General features: G+C 36.1%; 1 protein-coding gene across 9 annotated transcripts in view; it reads left to right on the top strand.

Annotated features, from left to right (window-relative positions):
- The window catches only part of NLGN1 (neuroligin 1), an 890,617-nt gene that overhangs the window by 252,021 nt on the left and 615,007 nt on the right, over positions 1–23,589 (top strand). Inside the window, exon 3 of one of the 9 annotated variants that reach the window (XM_060298409.1) lies at positions 14,227–14,307. The exons of the other annotated variants lie outside the window; for them this stretch is intronic. Within the exon in view, the coding sequence (XP_060154392.1) occupies positions 14,227–14,307 (81 nt within the window). The remainder of the gene's footprint in view (positions 1–14,226; positions 14,308–23,589) is intronic. 9 annotated transcript variants of the gene reach the window in all.

The raw sequence follows: 23,589 nt of genomic DNA, 5'->3' as shown, positions 1-23,589 counted from the left end.
TTAATATTACTCTGAAATTTTTCATTAAGTGATTCCCTTTATGAAGTTATCTCTGCCCACCTACAATAACAATAGCTATTACTATATATGCCATGATTTTCCAAAAGATATTCCTTATCTTTTAAATTGCTGCCTGAGGTGTCAATGAATTATATATTAGAATGTCATGGATGTTGAAACCTGAGGGTCATACCTAAACTTAGGTATCTCTTTAGTTGAAGAAATCCACCAAAGCCACTGTAATTTAAGGAGTTTTCTCCATCATGAGAGAATATTTAGAGATTGTTATTAAATTGTCATCCTGTATAAGTTGCTGCTCTTGCAACTATTGACAGAGATGAAAGCTGTGCTTTTCATTATAGGGCATTCTGTATACAGCATGCGTTTTTGTGGTTAGTTTTACAAAAATAAATTTAAATGTGCTTTCTTTCATTTAGTATTAATATGCAGCTGGCATGTATTTATAACTGATGTATAAGTAGCTATTTTTTGCTCCTTTTAAAATACAGAGATTTCATTTGATTCACTTTTCTTTCATTTTAATCCTCTTGTGTTCTCAGTGGAAGAAATGATCATTCCTGCATATGTCAGGTTCTCCTTCCCAGCCCCCTCCTCTGCTCCTCATGAATTTAATGCTGCTTCATGCACTGTGTGTTTGAAAACACCATGTTTAGTGAGTGCTGGCATTATCTTTCTGGAAAATAGGGTTGAAATTTCCCCAGATCCCACTAAGTTTTCCTCAGCCTGTCACAATTGAGGATGTGAAATTGACTCCAAATGGGGGGAATCTCCCAGTGACAGAACGATGACCAGTGCTGAGACATGTAAAAGGTAAAGAATTAGAGAAAAGACTAGATTTGATAACCTAGAGGTAGTAACACAAAATATAGTTTTCTTATCCTCTTTCTCGCACTCCCCATTTTCATGGTAATAAAAAAAAATGACTTAATTACAAGTTAATCACTTCCTGTGAGCAAATCATTTATACTTAACCTCAGGTCCATACAATTAAGACACAAGTAATTCCCTTCACTTGGTTGATAGGATCAAATAAGATAATGTATATGATGAAGGCACAGGATAAACTGTGAAGTTGAGAAGGGTATGTCAAGTATTATGCTTTTGTGAATTTTTTCAAATTTAATCATCCTTTCAACCCTAAGAGATGCATATTATCACCATTTGGCAGATGAAAAAACAGACTCTAAGGATACATGTTAGTAATTGTCTGTAGGGTTTGATTTTAACCAAGATGCAGCTGATTCCAAAGCTAGTGGTTTTTGTTTTTTATCACAATATGCAAATGTAAGATATTATTATTATTACTTAATTATATATAACAAGAGTACCTTATTTTGTTCAGTGAGTTAAAATTCAAACCTGCTAAAACAGAAAATAATTCAGAGTGATTATTAACTTTTCAAAAGAATTCTATGCTTTTGATGACACAATAGTGTCTTTTAAATATAACTTTTTTTTTCTAGTGCAATTAAGATACAATTTGATATTTAAAGACTTCATTTATATTCAAATTTCCAGAAACGTGGTTTGCCTAAATTGACATGTCCCTTCAGTGCATTTTCACTTTGAGCTCAGAAAGTAGATGAAGCATATTTGACAAGGATAAATTTGGAGGTTAAACATCAGAATCTGCATAGTGTACTTGCCATGTTCAGCATAGTTTAAGTCTGAATTGTACCTGAGTAATAAGATATAAGCGATGTTTATTGCTCTAATATACTTACAGGCCATTAGCTTTTCTCACATCTGGACTTTGAAGACCTAGGCCAAAGAAAAATATGCTTGTGATGTCCAAAGAACTCAATGTTTAAAATGTGCTGAAATGGTCCCATTAGATCTGTGAGCTCATGTGATACCCAATTTAGAGCATATTGGAAGTGCTGGTCACTGAGTCAGGTTATTGTTTGCTTCTTTGTTAGTTTTAAAATTATATACGGAGAATTTATGTGGAATTTATATTTCCTGGAGAAGAGATTTAAAATCTGAAAGTTGTATGTAGTTTAATTGACTATATAGTCATCTCAATTTAGTATTTTCCTGGCCATAGCAGCTAAGACCATAACTCAGCTATTCTAAAACTTAAGCAAATGAACAATGGAATGATACTCCAGAAGCTTTAAAGGTAAATAATCCTTGTCCTACATCTAATGATTCAGAAGTTACTGTTTTTAATAAAATTCTTTATGTTGAGGATAATATATTACTTCATACTGATAGAACTTAATTTATGTCACCATTTTAAGCCTCTATGCCCCAGTATGGTGCCAGATGAGTCCTACCGTGATGTTAGCCTTCATTATTAGACTATCTAAGGGCCTTTCTCTTTCATAATGGAAACTCATTTAATAATGTACGGTTTGTGTTACATAAAAGATAATTACAGGATACCCAGTAGTTGCCCCAGTTGAAAATCAATTTAAATAAATTGCTCCCAGTATTACAATAGACACAAAATGAAACATATTGGTAATTACTAATTATGAGACAAAATCATTAAGAGCTCTGTGGACAAGAAGAGGACACATTTGAATCATTTTTTATATATGGTTAAGACATATCCTCAGGTTTTATGAGCTATGTGGGTTGAGGTTACTAATATCTTAAGAAAATTAAGTGCTAATGTTTTGGAATGCATCAATAATTTGAAGTGTTCTAAACACTATGGTAAAAATGTTCCCAAGATTCCTACCCACACAATATTGCTGTGTGGTTTTTGAGACCTTAAGTTATTAGGTATCATTGTTATTCCATAGCTGCTGCATAGAACATGGGCTGCTAGGCATGAAGAAAGGAGGATATTAGGATCTAATTATCAGAGATAGGTTGAAAGTCAGTGATTCAAGAAGGTGAGCTCTGTGTTGATAGGGAAGGGAGATGAATATGTCAGGTAAGAACCCAAATCCAGGAAATTCAGTAAATCAACCTAAATCAAGGTTGGGTGATTCTGAGTGACCCTGAAGCAGGGACTGGGATTTTCTATATACACTGTATCAAACAGGCAAGCCTTAAGAGAGGGTTTAAAGTGGGTGTGGACAGATCATTACTTTTTGTAAACCTCAGATGTCATCACACAATTAAAATCAAAATAATAAACTTCTCCCATTTAAGTATTTTTGTTTTATTTTCATTACTCGAGGAGGTGGGTCAAAAACAAATCTTGCTGTGATTTATATCAAAGAGTGTTTTTCATGTTTTCCTCTAAGAGTTTTATAGTGTCTGGTCTTACATTTAGGTCTTTAATCCATTTTGAGTTTATTTTTGTGTATGGTGTTAGGTAGTGTTCTAATTTCATTCTTTTACATGTAGCTGTCCAGTTTTCCCAGCACCACTTATTGAAGAGACTGTCTTTTCTCCATTGTATGTTCTTGCCTCCGTTGTCATAGATTAGGTGACCACAGGTACATGGGTTTATCTCTGCATTTTCTATCCTGTACTATTGATCTATATTCCTGTTTTTGTGCCTGTGCCATACTGTCTTGATTACTGTAGATTTGTATTATAGTCTGAAGTCAGGGAGCCTGATTCCTCCAGCTCCATTTTTCTTTCTCAAGATTGCTTTGGCTATTCAGGGTCTTTTGTGTTTCCATACAAATTTAAAAATTTTTTGTTCTAGTTCTGTGAAAAATGCCATTGGTAATTTGACAAAAGCTTCTGCATAGAAAAGAAAACCATAAACAAGACAAAAAGACAACCCTCAGAATAGAAGAAAATATTTGCAAATGAAGCAACTGGCAAAGGATTAATCTCCAAAATATATAAACAGCTCATGCAGCTCAATATCAAAACAGCAAACAACCCAATCAAAAAATGGGTGGATGCCCTAAATAGACAGTTCTCCAAAGAAGACACACATATGGCCAAGAGGCACATGAAAAGATGCTCAACATCACTAATTATTAGAGAAATGCAAATCAAAACTACAGTGAGGTATCATCTCACACAGGTAAGAATGGCCATCATCAAAAAATCTACAAACAGGGCTTCCCTGATGGTGCAGTGGTTGAGAGTCCGTCTGTTGATGCAGGGGAAACGGCTTCATGCCCCAGTCCAGGAAGATCCCACATGCTGCGGAGCAGCTGGGCCCGTGAGCCATGGCTGCTGAGCCTGCACATCCTGAGCCTGTGCTCCGCAACGGGAGAGGCCACAACAGTGAGAGGCCCGCATACCACAAAACAAAAACAAAAACAAACAAAAAAAAATCTACAAACAATAAATGCTGGAGAGGGTGTGGAGAAAAGCCAACTCTCTAGCACTGCTGGTGGGAATGCAAATTGATACAGCCACTATGGAGAACATTATGGAGGTTCCTTAAAAAACTAAAAATAGAACTACCATATGACCCAGCCATCCCACTACTGGGCATATACCCTGAGAAAATGATAATTCAAAAGGACACATGCACCCCAGTGTTCATTGCAGCACTATTTACAATAGCCAGGACATGGACGCAACATAAATATCCATTAATAGAGGAATGGATAAAGAAAATGTGGTACATATATACAGTGGAATATTACTCCACCATAAAAAGGAACAAAATTGGGTCATTTGTAGAGATGTGGATGGACCTAGAGTCTGTCATACAGAGTTGAAGTAAGTCAGAAAGAGAAAAATATTGTGTATTAACACATATATATATGGAATCTAAAAAAATGGTACAGATGAACCTATTTGTAGGGCAGGAATAGAGACGCAGACGTAGAGAATGGACATGCGGACACAGAGGGGGAAAGGGAGGGTGGGACAAATTGGGAGATTAGGATTGACATATATACACTACCATGTGTAAAATAGATAGCCAGTGGGAACCTGCTGTATAGCACAGGGAGCTCAGCTTGGTGCTCTGTGATGACCTAGACGGGTGGGATGTGGGGGGGGAGGGAGGTCCAAGAGGGAGGGGATATGGAGATGTATGTATACGTATAGCTGATTCACTTCGTTGTACAGCAGAAACTAACACAACATTGTAAAGCAATTATACTCCAATTTAAAAAAATTAAAAAAAAAAATCTTCTCACTTGGTTGAGAGGATCAGAACCTGAAACTCATGAGGGGGGTGTGTGATGTGTTTGGTGTAGTGACATGTGTCCAGGAAGAGTAGTTATCATGTGTGAGAAAGTGTGTGACACTGGGACATTGTTAATCTATGTATGTTGGGTTCTCCTGTGGTTGCGAAGAAACTCCAAATGGAATCTACAATCATGTTGTTTTTCTCGGATTTGGGACTTAACCATATGTTTGTAGAACCATGATAGATTCCCCTGAAACAGTGGTTTGCAAAATGATCAGACTCAATAACTTGTTTGTATAAAATCTTTTGTAATGTACTTTAATTATACTGAAATGAAGCTAATAGAGAATATTCTCTACCTACATATGCCTTTTTTCAAAACTAATTTTAAAATGAATATGTACTTTATTATGTAAATGCATGGGAATGGCTTCACTAGAAGATAGATGAAGTAGTCAGATGTCTATGCCTATGCATAGAATTGCTAAAATGGCTAAAATGCAGACAGATACAGGTAAGCTGTGTTGGAAACACAGACACCATCAGCAGTTCTGCTGTCAGTCACCCTATTCTCCAAAATGGTAAGTGACTCTTGATAATGTTCTGGAAAAGAAAATACAAACTTCCCTAGATTTATATAAATAGTTGTATTTGGGGAGAATTCATATTTCTATTCGACTGTGACAAAAATAAAATGTTTAAATATTGATAAGCAAAAAGGAGTCAAATTATGGGCTCAGATAACTACATATAGTCTTTTTACTTTATATATATATGTCCAGCAAGGTGTTTGAAAGGTGTGTGAGATGAGATGTAGGATAATTCTTCACTCTACAGGATTGTTCTTAGAAACAGAATATCTAGCAAGTAGTGTCCAACAATCAATGAGAGAGGCTCCCAAATTAAAAACAAACAAACATAAAACAGGCTAGAGGACACCAACCACTGTAGGTGGAAACTGTTGCTCTATACTAGTTTTTAAATCTGAATTAAATTTCAGGAAATATTAGTTTTCTAACAAAGGTCTAAAATCAAATAGAATGGTAAGGAATGCAATCATAAGACATGTTAGTGTCTAAAGTGCCTGATCTTATGGTCATTCTGCAGTTCATACATGGAAATGTATGTATTTGTTTGGGTTGTGGACCTAGACCGAGTCTGAGTGAGAGTGTGCCTTGACTTTTCAAAGCCCTTTTCTTCAAATTTTAAATGACACTACATGACATGGTGTATGTGAACATGCCTTGTAAACTGTTAAGTCAAATATGAATGCTAGCAATTCTATTATGGAAATTTCCTTAAATACTGACATAAGGGTTTGTTAATGGCTCCTAAAAGGCAATGGAATCCTTTTAATTTGTGTGCTCTCCTGGGGTCGTAAGTTTAAGTAAGCTTAGACAAAGTTAATGACTCATTAGGATTTGAACTTTGGCCCCCCAAAACAATACTGTTTTCTTAGGACTTTGTATTCCTCGGAGTGCTGCATGGCTGGGAAGCAGAGAACAACTAAAAGGTCATTTGCATTTTCTTTTTAATCTTAGTAATCCACTGGAATCAAAGAATCATAGTCACTCAGAGAGCTCTTTAATTGTTTTAGTCCTCAAAATAAGGCTGTTTATCGAATACTAAACATATGCCAGGCACTATGTTATTAAAGACATTGTAGGCAAGTCTCATGGTCTAACTCTCCCTCTAACTGGATGTGTAGGAAAACTAATCTTGCCTTCCTCTACATCTGTTTTAAACAGTCCTTACAGTCAGTATTCAAAAGTGGTCTTCAAAATCTCACGGACAAATTGCCAATTTCTGAAACAAACTTTTCTTATTGCCTTTTCTCTCCCTAAAACTGTCAAGGAGTATTTGGAAGGGTGTTATGTATGAGACGATGGCAAAAGTTGAGTTTCTCCATTTCAGCATCCTGTTGTCAAATTTAGTCCCTGCACATTCCACGTGGGTGTACCAATTATTTGTACTAATTACTGACATCTGAAACTAGTGCAATTTATGTCCTGCTCTGATAGACCTTACTCTGCTCTGACTGGCTGCATTGGCCCCATTTGGCATCAAGACAGTCAGACCCTGTTTTCTGCCCTAATTCACTTCCAGCCTCTTCTTTGAATTCTTCTACATTATCCTGGTGGACTACTCAGCAGGTTTGCTGGTTCTCAACTCAATATCTTGACCATGTGAGATAGTGCTTGCAACATAGCAAAACCTACCCAAGAGCCTTTCTTTGTCTGACTACTTATGCTTCTAAGGGTATGAAATTTAGTTGTGTTCCAAGACCATGTGGGATAGCACATGAGTTGGCTTCTTCCCCAAGTCATAGAGACTAGATAAGAGTCATGGTGGAGCTTGCAACTAGTACAAGACCCATTCCGCCCTTAAGGTTCCTCGCACTTACCTGATGCTCCTCCCTATGTTTTGGACAATCTAGGAAAGTCAGGACATGCATCTACTGAAATGGCTCTTCTACTTTCCTTTCCTTCTTTCCAGTGTTCTCTGGGGCCAGAATGGGGAGAGTGGGATTTGGCTACATGGCCTTTTCCTGTTGACCCTGCCAAGGTCTGACCCTCATTACCCTAAAGGAGGAGCCTAATTAATTTCGACAATTATTTCTCAAGATAACGGGAACCTCGTTTGCAAGGCTTAGATGTGCACAAAGATCAGATATTGACTAAAATAAAAGCTAACTTTTATCTCCATTTTTTCTTCCTTTTTGTATTTTATCTTTAACAAATCCTGATCTTCCCATTCTACCTTGCCCCATTCAATTAGGTGCTTTGGGTGAACTGCAATAAAAATCCTCTTCTCATGATAAAAAAGCACTTTGATAATTTTCAAAATATATCCCCAGTAAACTAAGCATTTAAGATAACGGTGGTAGAGAGGTAGACATTATCCCTATTCTCATGGAGTCCACATTCTATTTGTGGAGAATGGACACAAGATAAGTAAGTATTAATATAAATAAAATAAATTGAAATGAGTATACCAAAAAAGTAAACAGAATGTTAAAGCAGGGAATATTGGTAGGCTTGAAGATATTGGGTGGTTCTGATTTTTTGTTTATATTTAAAGAAACTGAGACTTAGAACTTTTCAAATATTAATCACTTAGTTACTGGGAGAGTCAGGAGTAGAGGCCGAACTCCAGAATCCTTTCTGAGTGAACCCATTTTACAGGTGACATTTAAAAATAATAATAATAATGATTCTGGCGTGAGTGTCGGTCTGACTGGTTTGTATAAAATATTATGCTATAAAATATCCTCTGCTCCAATTAAACTAGGGTGGTCACCACCTCCGTCATAGCTTACATATTTCATACCTTTGTGCTTTTTTGTTTTTCATTCCTGGAACGTTATATGCTCTCACTTCTAGGCATCATAATTCTCTTCCAGCTTAGACACATCCTTATTCATGAATCTAATTCTGAATACCACATCTAGAAATAAGCTCTCAGCTCCTGTAATTACCTCATATGGCATTTTTCACATACTGCCTGAATTACTGTTTGGTTTCCTACTGAGTTGAAATCATGTTGTGGTCCAAATACTATATACTATAAATGTATATAGCGCTTTGCTCACAGTTATTGGTAATTATTTGGTGACTAAATACATGAAGTATGTAATAAAAACCCATGATTCTAGATTCCATAGAAATTCCTGGTACATAAATCGTTCAAGGGCCTCATTATCTAATCTAGTTAATGAAGGACACAGTTTCTGCTTCTGTTTACAGCAACACTGAATGCATGCAAGAATAAAAGCACAGTGAAGCATAAATATAGATACGTGACTAATTTTGTATATGAGGAGATCAGAGCCAGGTGTGCTTAGTGAAGGGAGCCGAAGACAAAGAACTTGAGTTTAAACCGTTTTTGAAGTACAGGCTGAAAAAGTTGTGGTGCCTTGGAAAAAGTGGCTTAGGAGAAGCTTTAGAAATTGCAGAAGTTATAAAGGGTGAAGACAAGTTCTGTGTAGAGTATAAGTTGATATGCCTGAATGGAGTATTAGCTGGAGAATCTAGGGGATGGGGAGGTGGAAGCTTTGAAGCCTGTGATTAGGAGTTTTAATTATATTCAAGGGATAATTGGGAGCCATTGTTGGCTTCTGAGAAGGGGAACTTGAAATAACATTTAGGGAATACTCCTACTCCTGTCCTTTGCTCATGCTGTTTTCCCATCTGGAAGGTTTCTTTTCCTTTCTTCCCACCTCTCTTTAGCCCATTTTCCTTCAAAGATTTGTTCAGGCCCTCCATCTCTGAAGCTTTTCTGATGATTCTAGTCAACGTGCGTAATCTCCTTCTCTCTCTCTCTTTCTCTTTCTCTCTCTCTCTCAATGTCTCTCTCCCACCTGCACCCCACTGCATTCACTACAAAATTAGCACCCTTCTTAATTCTTTCTTCTTAATTCATAATTGACTCCTTAATTTTTTTTTTTTTTTTTTGTGGTACACGGGCCTCTCACTGTTGTGGCCTCTCCCGTTGCGGAGCACAGGCTCCGGACGCGCAGGCTCAGCGGCCATGGCTCACGGGCCCAGCCGCTCCACAGCATGTGGGATCTTCCCGGACCGGGGCACGAACCCGTGTCCCCTGCATCGGCAGGCGGACTCTCAACCACTGCGCTACCAGGGAAGCCCCTTAATTTTTGTTTTATTTTATGGTCATATTCAGTAGTCCAGAGTTTCTTGTGTACATCGATGGAAAATAAGGTCTCTGCAGGAAGGTATTGTATATTATATTCTAGAATAGATCTAGGTGCATGGATGATTAATACATATCTTTAAGTTACACGGGAAAAACCTATGACCCAGTTATCAGCTCAGAAATAAATAAAGTTTAAGGGTTAGAAGGGACCTAGAGTCCTCTTCAGAGCTTGTGTTGGGATCAAATATGGAATCAGTACCAATGGTTTGTATCACACTTTTGACCCTCGGTGGTGTTTTAGACTGATCATATGCTAGGTTCACCATACCTGGTTCTGAATGATATTGATCTGTCTCAAAAAGAAAATAAAATTAAGCAGCAGCAACAAATATTTCCTCTAGGTGAAATGTTTTCACTGTTGAAGGTTTTGGAAAAGTTATTGGCTTCTAGGTGGTAACTAATAGACAAGTTGAATTCCCATTTGCAGAAGGACTTTAGTCATGTGAAAACCAAGATGGTCTAGCACAATGCATCTTTTTATAACTGAATACAAGATTAATTTAATTGCTCTTAGATACATATATCTTGCGTACTGTGGATTTAATATATCAGAAATTAGTAGAAGATTTATTTTTCTGGTAGCAATAATTAGTAAGTAAAATTCAATGTACAAATAAATTCAGTGTACTGATTATTATGTCAAATCTGGCATCTTTAGAAAAAACTGGCATCATTATGATTTCCTTTGTATTTAGTTTCTAGAGATAAGAAATTCTTATTTGAAATCAACATTTTGTTAAAGCCAACTAGTGTTTAAAGAAAGAATTGTTCTGATATTAACCTGGTAGATGTCATTGCATCACTTACTTAGGTAGCCACTGTCTTTTCGAGTATAAAATAAGTAAGCTGTAAACCTTGTTTGGCAGATATCACTCCTCTGTGCATGGCAGAAGTGCATTTTTACTCAATTATTTTTTAAAAAGCAATGATATATTTACATATGTGGCATAAGAATTAACTGATAAATATCTCTGAGGCCCAAATACCATGTGACTGCTGTATAATATAGCAAGCAATCTTTGAAAATATAGAATACTATATAAATGCAAACTGTGACTCTTTTCAACCACATTTCTCTGAAGTACAGAGGTAAGATTGGACTTATCAAATATCTGCAGTGGGTGTTGAAAATCCTTGGTAACGTACTAGTTTAACTTTTATATTATTTTAGAAATGTGTTTGATAGCTGAGATTTGGAAGTGCACAGAAATCTTCAGAACCCTGAAGGCAAAGATGAGCTACTTGAATTTAATATGAACTAAAATGGTAATACCTTATACTCAAAAGCTAACTTTTTTTGCAAGATACTCTGAAGTCTTTAGCTGCATTACGTCTAATACTCAGAATACATCTGTGAAGATGGTCTCTGTGAACAGGGTTAAATGCAACGGAAAGAACACTGATAGAAATAAGGAGGGGTCACTTCCCCATTAACAGTTACTGTAAAGAGTGAAAAGTACGTGCCTGATTTCAGAAAGAGCTGATTACACAACTGTCTTCTCCACTAGTGGGACAGGTCAATCAAATCAAATATCTTTGCTGTTTCACATGGTACAAATTTGTGGCCTTGGAGAGTTTTGTTATATGATTTCCTCAAGAATACACTAAGTGAGAGTAAGAATTATGAGAAGCTGGCTTAGGAATCTTTCTAAGATAATTTTATGGAAAAATAATACAGCAAGTAATTTTGACATCTTAAAGTAGAGTGAGATGAAATACTGAGGATCTTGCAATATGGGGGAAATATTTTGGGTGACCAGTGAACCATCTGTAAGGTCAGTCTTATTAAGGACTGGGAATATGTTTTAACTATAAATTTCAAGGAGCAACTGAAATAAAATTTACCTATCAACTACAGGAAACAAGGGCCATTATTGCAAATTCCTGCATAGGTGAGTGGTAGCATCAGAGGTAAAAGCAAAGGAGAATAATGGAGCGTGTAGGAAAGTGAAGAATAAATAACCCACCATGTATTCAAATCCAACTTACACTTTTGCATTTGGGCCAGAAAAACAAACATCTGCAGGCCCAATTTCAGGTTGCAGTATTTTAGATTGAGCTCTCTGATATATGTCAAAGGGTTTTCCAGAAATATTAAGACTGTAATTAGAAAATAACATTTTGTAGAGATTCTAAACCATGAGTTCAAACTTTACCAATACTTCAAACACTACATAAAAAGTTACCTAAATATTGATATGGTATTTATAAGTTAAATGATCCATTTATTGAAGAGAATTTCTGTAAGCATCGCTTTAACAACCTGGTTATACTTGTGTTTTATTAGAACTTTAATTCATATTAGCCTTTATTCTCCTGAATTTAGTAGCATGAATTAAAGAATTTTTTCTCTCTAATACTGGCTGTAGGACAGAATCGCAGATAACTAATATTTGGGGTTGAAAACATGGAAAATAATGAACAAAAGGAAAACAAGAAATTGTGGTTAGAAAGATGAAAAAAGAAGTGAATTTACCAAAAAAAGGTTTTTTCTTGGGCTTTATTTTGGGTCTCCAGATATCCAGAGCAAATATTTTCAGGGGGAATTGGAGATACTGCATTGGAGAAAAAGAAAAAGTGATTAGAAAACTCTTAATATAAGAGATCTTAATTTAATCCATGCCGCAGAATGAAATTTATAAAGAAAGCATAAAAGCACACACTTTGGGGCTTCCCTGGTGGCGCAGTGGTTGAGAGTCCGCCTGCCGATGCAGGGGACACGGGTTCGTGCCCCGGTCCGGGAAGATCCCACATGCCGCGGAGCGGCTGGGCCCGTGAGCCATGGCCGTTGAGCCTGCGCGTCCGGAGCCTGTGCTCCGCAACGGGAGAGGCCACAACAGTGAGAGTCCCCCGTACCAAAAAAAAAAAAAAAAAAAGAAGCACACACTTTAAGGGCAACACACTGACAGCGATATGAAGACACAGGAAAATAATAGTTCTTGAAAAGCATGGCGAAAGTCCAGAGGAAACTGTATCCTTATATATATAAACAGAGAGTGCTGTGAAATTGACCAACCCTATTAGTAATTTTGTGGGACATATATTGGTTGCTACTGGTTAAAAGTGTAAAACTCAGGGGTTTTTCTCTTTGTGCTCTAAATTAAATAATATCAATTATCAATTATACCTATTTTTCTATATGTTTAAGTCAGTGATTCATTGTGGTTAGGGTAGGACAAAATAGGGCAAGATGAACCACCAAATAAAGCTAAACATAATGTAGAGGTGCTAAGCAACCTGAAAATGAGTTGGACGCTTGAGGGGCAAGTGGTGTGCTGAAAGCTTGTGAACAATAATGACGAGGTCCTATTTAGTGTCTCAGTGTGTTTGGTGCATTGGGACACATTGAGGGGTGCATGATCGAGGGCTTCAACGATATCAAGATATGAATTGATTCAACAACACATATTTTGTTATTACATTGTCTTGTGCTACAAAAAGAAGCAGCATTGCACAAGCTCTTGTTTGTCTGTCAGAGTATATGGTTGGATAAATAAGACATGCTTTTGTGCCTAGTTTCTGGTATCCAGATTGAAAGCCTGCCATTGTTGCATAGGCATCATTGAAAATATTACTTGCCTGATGGATTTCTGCCTTGATTGTAAATTGAAAAGTAAGATTATTAAGCTAGGACCCTCAGCATATGTATGCAATGCTCCTGATTGGAAGGTTACTCTCATGTGCAATTTTGTGTTGCCTTTTATTGACTGTGACAGAACATACTTGCAGCATTCGTACAACCAGCTGCTCCAAAGAGTATTAACAAGAAATGAATTCCAAAGGTGGAAAATAGAAATATATTCTGCTGCCAGCCCTTCACTGAAGTGTAGACAGATAGTTGAGCTGTTGAAAATTTGCAGGTTTATCAGATTCTACTAATAAATTTCTACCTATATCTTTATTTGTCCTCCTTTTTTGTAATGATATTGAGACTCTTTAGCTTTGTTATATGACACTTTTCCAGAGACTTTTAACCATGTATATGGAGACTTATATGTAGTCACAGACTTCCAGTTTTTTAAAATTAGTCAATTTTTAAAGTATTACACATTTTATGGCCAAATAAAGTTGCCAATAAATAATGCATTTCAAAATACACTAATTTTTCAGAAGAAAAAGGGAAGAATATTTACCTTCAAAAGCTAAAGTACTTTGAAAATGTAGTACTGTAATTTTAAATATTCTATCAAACTGAACAATATTAATACAGTCAGTCCCCAAGTTTCAAAGGAGTTGTGTCCTAACATTCACTTGTTAGTCAATTTCTTGGAAGTAAAAAGTATACATACATATTTTTATGTAGGAAATGGTGATTAGGTTCCCAGACTGACTCACAAAATCCTCCTCAATAAGTGCCGCTCATGGGATACATTCATACTGGGGCTTTTATTACCACCCATTTATTGTTCTGAGTTACTGGTAAAGTTTTAGTGTCAAAACTTGGCCTCATATATGAATCTTTTTTTTTTTTTTTTTTGCAGTATGCGGACCTCTCACTGTTGTGGCCTCTCCCGTTGCATTGAATCTTTTGATCCTATTATTTTCCAATGCTATTTACACTGGTATGCTACCTCTAAAATTTTTGTTTTTGTTTGTTTCTTTTAATTGGATATCGGTGAGTAGTCCATAGACTTTCTGGTTTGGATATAGGAGGCATACCTGCAAGTCAGTTTTGTCTTCCTCACTCTTGCAGTAAAATCTTGGGCAATTTACTCTCTGACTCTCACTCAGTTTCTCTCTCTACCTGTAAAATGCAGAGAGTAATTCCTTTATCATAGGATGTCTGTGAACATTAGAGAGAGAGTTTGTGAAAGGTCTGTCACAGTGCCTAGCATATGTTGAGACACTCAATATGTGGTAGCCATTTATGTGTGACACTTTATGGTGCCTCTGAAGAGATTAAGTTCCTACTAACTTGATCAAAAACTGGAAATCTATTAGATTATATATTTCAAGGAAAGAGTGAACAATAAAATAGTGGCATGCGACAGGAGCAACTGGCCCTCAGAAATAACTACAATCAAAGCTTTAACTGCTGACAGCATTCTCTCCCTAGCTTTTATTTCTGTTTGTCTTGGTATCTTGACTTCAGGGCCTCCCTGAACACTCTATGTAATCTCCTAAGACCTTCTTTTTCATCTCTAGTTCTTTAAATCTAGGGAAAGGACTTTGAGTTGACCATGTTGGTTAAGTGGTCTACTCACTGCTAAACCAATCATCTGTGGCCCCAAATGGAGTCATTCTGAGCTAAAGTGAACATTCATATGGCAACTGTCTATGAGGAGGGTGTAGACTGAAGTTTCTAGAAAATGGAAGACAAATGCTGGGCAAACAACCCTGTTTGTTATGCTTCTTAGTTCTTTCCTCTCCTTCACGTTTCTTCTCTTTCCTTTACCTAAAAATATGGCCAAGTGACAATTGAAGGAACACCCGTTAGACTTGTTGCCTTGTTTCTAACACCAGTAAGACTTGTTGCCTTGAGCCACATAGACATGTTGCCCCACATACACAAAAAATTCTCAATTTCTGCAGTCTAATCATACTTCCATGATTATATTATGATCATTATTCATCTGCAAGGAGTTCTACAGACATTATGGGGTAAATACCTAACAGAGTAATATGTTTCATAGGAGTGTTTTGCCAAATAAGAACATGTTTGTTGTAAAGAAAACGATCGGAAGATATGACTCTTCCAAAAGTGGACAGTCTACTATAGCCATAGAGGAGGCCCGAGTATCCCTGGCTGTACTTACCAATGCTACTCTTCTCATATAACTTTAAAAATATGATCAGAAGTAATATTATCATATTGGTTTTGATCATGGGGAAAGTTAAATTATCAGTTTTTGTGCTATCTTTTATTAACTAATGTATAAATACATATTTTAATTACAGTGAGATTTCATAGCTATGCATAGAGAACTCTGATGAGAGTCAACGTGGCACTGTGTGCGAAGCACAGGTCTGGGAGCGGACCAGTGATTTTTTCTTTGTTTTTTGTGGATATTTTGGGGGTCTGGATTTCCAGGTCTATGTGACCTCAAGCAAGTTATTTTACCTTTCTAAGCCTCAGTTTCTACATCTGGTAAACAAAGAAAATGCAGATATAAATAGTGCTTACCTCATAAGATCTTTTTTGAGAAATATAAATAATGCATGCAAAGTATCTTGCACACAGCGCTTTCATATAGGTTAGTGATAATAGTGATTATAAATGAATTAGTGACCATTTTTATCTCTTGTCTGATTTTATGGAATTTTTAAATAAGATTGAGAGCAATATGCAAATGTTTATACTGTTTGTTAGGGAGAGGGAAAAAGATTTTCAATCTAATTTTCATGCCTATTCTCTCGTATAGGCTGGACCCTCTCTGTAATTAGAGAGTAAATTACTCGCCTTTTATTGTTACATTAATATTTTTCAGATTACTGAGGCCATTTTGTAAATGTGTGTTGCAGTGCATTGAATGGTAACCAGTGGCCTAAGAGCATTAAGATAAGGCTTAAGAAGTGAGAAAAAAATATGCCTTATCTCTAGCTAACTTAAACACTATCTGCTTTTCCATGTTTTAGTGTATCAGTCCATAAATTTTTTGGAGAATCATTGCTTTGTTGCAGGAGGTTGTTGATTTGTGGAGCTTTGTATTTTTTTTGCAACTATTAGACACTCAATAAATGCTACTTGAAGATAATGGTGGTATTTTCTTTTCCCCTCAAGAAATGGAAATTCAGAAAAGAAAAGCATCACATTGCAATAATGAATTATCAAATTGAAGATTTGTTTTTCTATATACAAGTGAAAATAAAATCAGTGTTCAGGTGTTCTTTTCAATACTGATTCTTCCACTGACGAGAAGTAAAAAACCTTTCAAACTATTCCATTAAATAGATTCCATGCACTTTCTAATGGGAGAACAACAAAATACTCCCTTTTGATATGTTAAGACTTCACCCACTGATGGCAAAATGCCTTAAAGTGGGGGCTTCCCTGGTGGCGCAGTGGTTGAGAGTCCGCCTGCCGATGCAGGGGACACGGGTTCGTGCCCCGGTCCGGGAAGATCCCACATGCCGCGGAGCGGCTGGGCCCGTGAGCCATGGCCGCTGAGCCTGCGCGTCCGGAGCCTGTGCTCTTAGTCTACACCTTGTTCTTTACCATGCCCCGTGGGACATACTAAAGAAATATGTCCTCAAAAAGCAATATTTTGCTAGATAAATTTTCTACATTATGAAAAAATATCTGAAATTCTTAACAACAAAAACTAGGACCATTTACCTCTTAATCATGGCAAAACCATTTCTTAGATTACTAATCTGTTTGGTCATGCTCATAAACCATGGTTAAATCCTTGCAATAGCCAATCTTAGGGACATATATTTATTGTCCCTACTTCTCCCAATTTTCCACATTGTGTATTGTGTAAAAAAAGTAAGGCAAATGCCAGTTCTAAATAACAATTTTAGATGAACTAATTATCCAGTAAGGCTGACAAATATATGCTTTGACTGGTATTGTAGAATTACCTCATTTGTTTTAATAATAGTATGAGTTACTGTATCACTTGTCACAGTGTTTCTTATAATTAATTGAAGGGGGTTAATCTAAAATTAATCTAAATTTTCTTCTGTTTGAATTAATATCATTACATAATTTGTGAAGCACATATGACCTCACTCCTGTAACCTGTAAGATAACTGTTTTTATTTTAGTTGTTATATGCACCCTTCTAGCCTTTCTCCTTGCATTCATAGTTGTAATCAAAATTGATAATAATATGGATACTAAATTACATTTCTCTTTCAAAAACAGGACATGGCCTTAAAATTATGGGATGCCTCATTTAAAAAACACCTTACAAAGCCTTACCTCAAAGACAAATGTTTGTATGACTCTGATTTAAAACTTAATGACAATTTGTGCATTATATAGCTGTGCATACGTAGATATTTTCAGCAACTTGATTGTTGATTTTCGTAATGTATCCTATTTTGACTTGGTTTTTATTTCCTTGGATATGAATAAGCATTTTTTTTTTTTACTTGAAGGAGAGATTTAAAATGTAAGTACCACCTTCATCTTAATTTTATTCTGTGTTCTATCCACTTTATCTATTTTTCCATTTCAGAGGCCAAATTTCATGATGATTTACCAAGCATGAATATAAGATAAAGGAATCCAAACTAAATGTCACCAATACAGTTAAAAACATACATCTATAAATTTTAGGAAAAATCCAAAATCAACCTGATATTAAATATGTTAGTCTACTCTTGTGAAGCTCTTTTCTTCTTGGTTTGCTTTGACCTAAATTTCCAGCCTGATATTCTGATTCATATGTGTCATGAGGGCAGCCAGATGGCCTGATTTTTCCAGGCCAGAAGCAAAAACTGTTCTGTTTTCTCATGGATTATTTGAAATAAGTTGCTCTTGCAGTGAATATAAATGTAAGCTTCCTGTGTCAGTGAGCTAAGCAACAGAATGGGCAGTTTAAAGTCACAGGCCTGAGTCCTCGTCTCCAATACTGTCATCATAGCCTCTGTGACCTTGACCTGTTTTTCAGTCTTGAAAATGGGAATTATAATATGATCGAGAGCATTTTATGTCCTAAGGCTTGGAGGAAAGAATAATGTAGAAAGGTATAGGAGTAGCAGCAGGTAATTTGGGGGGGACTGGATAATAGAGACATTGTAAATTGCCTCACAAATAATGAGCTCTCTTCTCCTACCAGTGGGGAGAAAATTACCTACTATTGCAAGGTTAGAGGATGATAAGAAAAGAAAAAGAAAAAAGAATTTTGCTGGTCACAGAGGTACCATTTAGTGCACTGGAGTGCAATTTATTAAGTGGACCTTTGTGGCTAAAAAGAGCTAATTCACCTACCAAACTGAGCAAATTTACATTATTCCCATCCGAAGGATGAGACCCTGCATAGCTAGTTATTCATCTTTTGGGAAATAACTTGGTAAGATATGAGCAATGGAGTAAATCAGCAAAATGAAATGTATTCCAAAATGCTGAAAACCACAGGCTCCTGGGAAATATACTAACATATTATTGTTAGTTGTATATCTACAAAAATTCTTGTAAATGCACTCATGTTAATCACTACTGCAGAAGCGCTCTATTTCCTTATGTCTTATAATGTTCTGTTTCTCAGAAAAATACAAGATAATTTAAAAATTAATCAAAAGGACCAGATTAGTTCATTTTAATTAAATCTTATGGAAAACTGCCTTGTTATAGATGTGAATCCTAGTTAGTGACTTTCTCAAGGTGAGAAAAGATATACCCAAACCTCCATATTACTATAATGTACTTTGTACTCTACAAGTAGAAACAAATAAATTCCACCATCATTAAGACTCTATGAAGGAAGCTGGGCAGTAGTGGTTTATGTTTTCACAGTGAGTTTCTGGTGTTGAATGGAGAATTTCTATCATATTTTCATTGAGTTTTCATAGCATCTGTACATAACAAAATGCCTCTTTTTCCTCTCTGATGCATCATTTTTAGGCAGAAACTTGTGTTTGTGTTTTTGGTGTTTAGCTATTACCTGAATCTAATCCAGTCTCCAAAGATTTCTGCCACATTTATCTTTTGCATGCAAAAGATTTTTCTATAGAAGCTATGACTGATATATGGCAGGGCAAGCCAGTTATCAAGAATCCAGAATAGAGGGCTAATGTGTGTATTTGGGAGTGGCCAATAGAAATCTTAAAACCTAGGCTTCACAAAGGTGCCAGAAAATCCCATTAAAGTTTATCTAAAGATTTTCTGAAGCATATAGTCAGAAAAATGCCACCCCCTCACCGAAGGATGTCCATGTTCTAATCTGAGTCTATGAATATGTTACGTTATATGGCAAAAGGAACTTTGCAGATGTAACTTATTTATTTTTTATTGAAGTATAGTTGATTTACAGTGTTGTGTTAATTACTGCTGTACAGCAAAGTGATTCAGTTATACATCTATACATTCCTTTTTTATATTCTTTTCCATTTTGGTTTATTATAAGATATTGAATATAGTTCTCTGTGCTATATACAGTGGGACCTTGTTGTTTATTCATTCTATATATAAAAGCTTACATGCAGATATAATTAAGTTAAATACCTTGAGGTGGGGCAATTATGCTGGATTATCTGCGTGGACCCAATGTAATCACAAGTGCCCTTATAAGAGGGAGGCAGGAGAGTTAAGGTTAGAGGAGATGTGAGGAAGTAAATTGAAAGCAGAGTGATGCAGACTTGAGCCAGGAAAGAGGGTAGCTGCTAGAAGCTGGAGAGGGCAAGGAAGCAATTCCCCTAGAACCTCCAGAAATAATGCAGCCCTGCTGACACCTTAACTTAGCCTAGTGAATCTGATTTTGGACTTCAGACCTCTGGAACTGTCAGATAATAAATTTCTGGCATTTTAAAATCAGTAAAATTTGTGGAAATTTGTTAACAAGAAACTAATAGACAGTTGTTAATCTGACTTTTCAACTTTAGAATATAGATTGAGGTTTAAATTAGAATAGAGTGATTCAGACACGACCCTGAGCCATGCTCTTAGTTCTTTTCAAATAACAGAGCTAGAATATATCTTAGTGATATAAGCCTATTGCACTTGAGTACTTAAAGCCAGAGGAGATAAATGATCTGCTCAAGGTAACACAGCTAGTTACAGTGCAGAGTAACTTTGGGGCTACATAAGACTCTTAGACTACTGATATGTAATTTCTCTTCAGCTGCCTCCGTTTCATGATATGAAAACATTTGCTTACAAAAGGTCAGTGCTTAAGAAGTGTTTTCATATGTTGTGATAAGGAACAGGGGTAAAAGTGAGTGTGACGGTGAGGGCATAGGGCTGGGGAGGGGTCACTTCAGAACAAGAATTTATACATGTCCTACTGAATTCAAGACTAGGCAGACAGTCATGAACTGATTAGCCATGGCCCCTGCCCTCTTGGTTTCTGTTAGTTAGGAAGGCAGACATAAACAATTATAATTAATAAATAACTTGCAAGGAGGAAGATTCTGCAAAGAAGCCTTCAATCACAATATGCAAGGAATTTTTTCCATAATCTATATGGTCTTTGAATAAGATGATAACCAAAAAAGAATTTAGTTTCACCAAGAGACCACCATAATTTTGAGCTGTTGTTCTTGCCCTGTAGAGATTTCATAATCACCTGTTACTTTGGGGAAGGATGGATATATGTATTTTTCAATATCTTTGGAAACATACTTGTGTATTTTTTAGAAGCCCAGGTTTGCTGATGACACTTTACTGCATTACCATCAGTTTCTATGGAGACACTAACTATTGTGCAGTTAAGGGGGGGGGAAAAAAAAGACTCCTCTGCTTCCCTGTGGCTTTAAAACTGTTTTTACTTGTTTTCCTATTCTGCGTATTCAGAAATAAAATTAAAATGGTTTTCTTTTCAAATAATGTTATCTGAATGCCAATAGGATTCTCTTTTATTTCCCCAAGACTGTAAACATTTACAAATTAAATACAGTCCAACAGAAAATGAGATCTTCTCTGACCATCCCATTCTAATGGCAAAGATAGTGTTTCCTCTGTTTGCTTTATAAATCTAGAAGTTTTTGGCATTATATTTCTTAAGTTCCTTTTTAATAACTTATACATTAAACATTACCAATAACTTTACCTTTGATCTTTTGTACAACTGTGGTGTGTAGATAACTTCCATTTACATTAACTGAAGTTACATTTGTATGCTAATAGGAAAGTACCCTTTATACAACCAAATTAGTATAAAGCTATATGAAAGAACAAGTCTTTTCTACTTAGAAGAGGCATGTGATTCTATTTAACAAAGAAATTCACATTAGCGTTTGTTTCCTGGATTCTGGTGGATCCATTCTGTTTTCTTTTGCATCATTTAAAATAAGTTTTTAAAAATGTATTTGGTAAACAACAGATAGGATTTCCTGCTCCAAACTCCCTTTTTACACTGGCTTTACTTACTGGGTAGATCTTTTGATTCATTTTAATTCCTCCTTAAAATAGGATTCTCTGCCAACTGTTTTTTTTTTTTTTTTAAGTTCTATGAAATGCTGAATTACATACATATCAGTAAATATTAGAGTTGGTGAAGGCTTAAAACCTTTCCTAAAAATGGTTGTAAGATATTTAAAAAAAATTACTCCTGAATTCATACATTCAAATGCACTTTAATATCAAAGTTAAATGTTAAGTGTTAACAGTGAATCCATGGAGATGGTGTCATACTTTGCAGTCTAAGTACTTTTAAGTAGCACAAGGTCTTTCAACATAATTAGCACAGAATAGTGAACCCTGCCAGAAATATGGGATTCACCATTAAATTTAGAGGCTTCTTTATCTCTCTAAGTCTAATCATGTGTGCAGAAGACTAATTGTTAATAGCATGGTCTTTATTGCTCATAGCTTTCTTTTATTTTAAATGGAATGGTCTGCTTTGTGAGAAATTATTAGGTTTTATAGGCCTACCTACATAGAACCTTTTGTTGAATGTCTTATGGTTTTGCCAATTCAGATCCTGAGAGCAATTAGAGGCTATGGCAGAACTGTTCCTTTAATCACACACATATTTTTTATTGCCTGCTTTTTATTTTTTTTACCTGCAGTAGCAGGTGCAAAAGCTTCAGTTACTTGCGAGTACACAGAGTAATTGTTAGCCAGTGCAAAAGCTTGGATTGGGAGGCATAAGCTAGGAAGAGGAACATGTTACATAAGTCTGGCACATGGCAGAATGTGTCCTGATGTCCAACATTGTCCCCACAATGCTTATGTTCTCAATCATAGAAGAACAAGTCTTTAACCATTCTCTAAAATGACGGGGTGGTTTCATTGTTTAAAATGACGGTCAGAGTTGGTCAGACTGCAGTCTTTTCGGACGTATGGATTTGTTCAACCAAAATAATTTATTTGCTTCCCATAGTCAGTTGGGAATTATTTGTTGTTCAGTGAGGTAAATAATGGGGACACTTTTCAAACGTGCTCATAACAGTGGTCACAATCAACATTTCATTTCTGAGAGTTCAATTTATATGATGAGTCAGAGACTCCCCTGGTGAGATCCGATAGAGGCATTGTCAAAAATGTTGCAAAGTTTGATAGTATTTTGAGAGAAATTCATGTTACGGTAGAAAATTTTGCTGAAACATTTTGGCCACTTGGCCTACTGAGCTTCTCCATGTCACAGAAGGACTCAATGAGATTACTGTTAATAATTTAATGATGATGAAAGTCACTGTTGTTTCTATATTAAAATGCCTGTATAAACTGCATATTACTTAGAGTTGTCAAATAGTGATGAAGAGTTGGTATTTACTTTCCAAAAAGCTTTCATCAAATGACAGTAAGCTCTATGTGTGTACTGTTGCATGTGCCTTGCACTTAACAGTGCTTTTCCTTCTCTGTATCTTCAATTTGTTAGCCAGTTACCGGTTGCTCAGGCAACTCTACTTCTGCTACCATATAATCAATAACAGTCAGGGTACTCTCAATCTTGACAACTTTCTTTAGTGGAAAATTACTTTGCATAGGCTTTTTACCATCCCGACTGGCAAGCCATCTTCACTCAAATCTACAGTGTCAGGCATTATCAACCCCCAAAAGGTACTGACAGCTTTAGATATATGCATGTACAAATCAATATTATTTTTCAACTAATATCCTTTGGAAACATTTTTTTTTTTTCCTGAAATAATAAAAACTAGATAAATTTGTGACCTAAATCTAGTGGCAAACCTGAAGCTAACTTTGAAGAATGTCATGTGAAGTTTCAGGAGCCACAGTGAAATATACCGGTGGGGAGTGGGATGACCTGTCATTTTTGATATAAAGAAAT

Source organism: Globicephala melas, chromosome 4 (assembly GCF_963455315.2).
Source record: "Globicephala melas chromosome 4, mGloMel1.2, whole genome shotgun sequence".
Classification (NCBI taxonomy): Eukaryota; Metazoa; Chordata; class Mammalia; order Artiodactyla; family Delphinidae; genus Globicephala; species Globicephala melas.
Note: the sequence above shows the minus strand (reverse complement) of the source record. Positions and strands in the feature narration are given on the sequence as shown.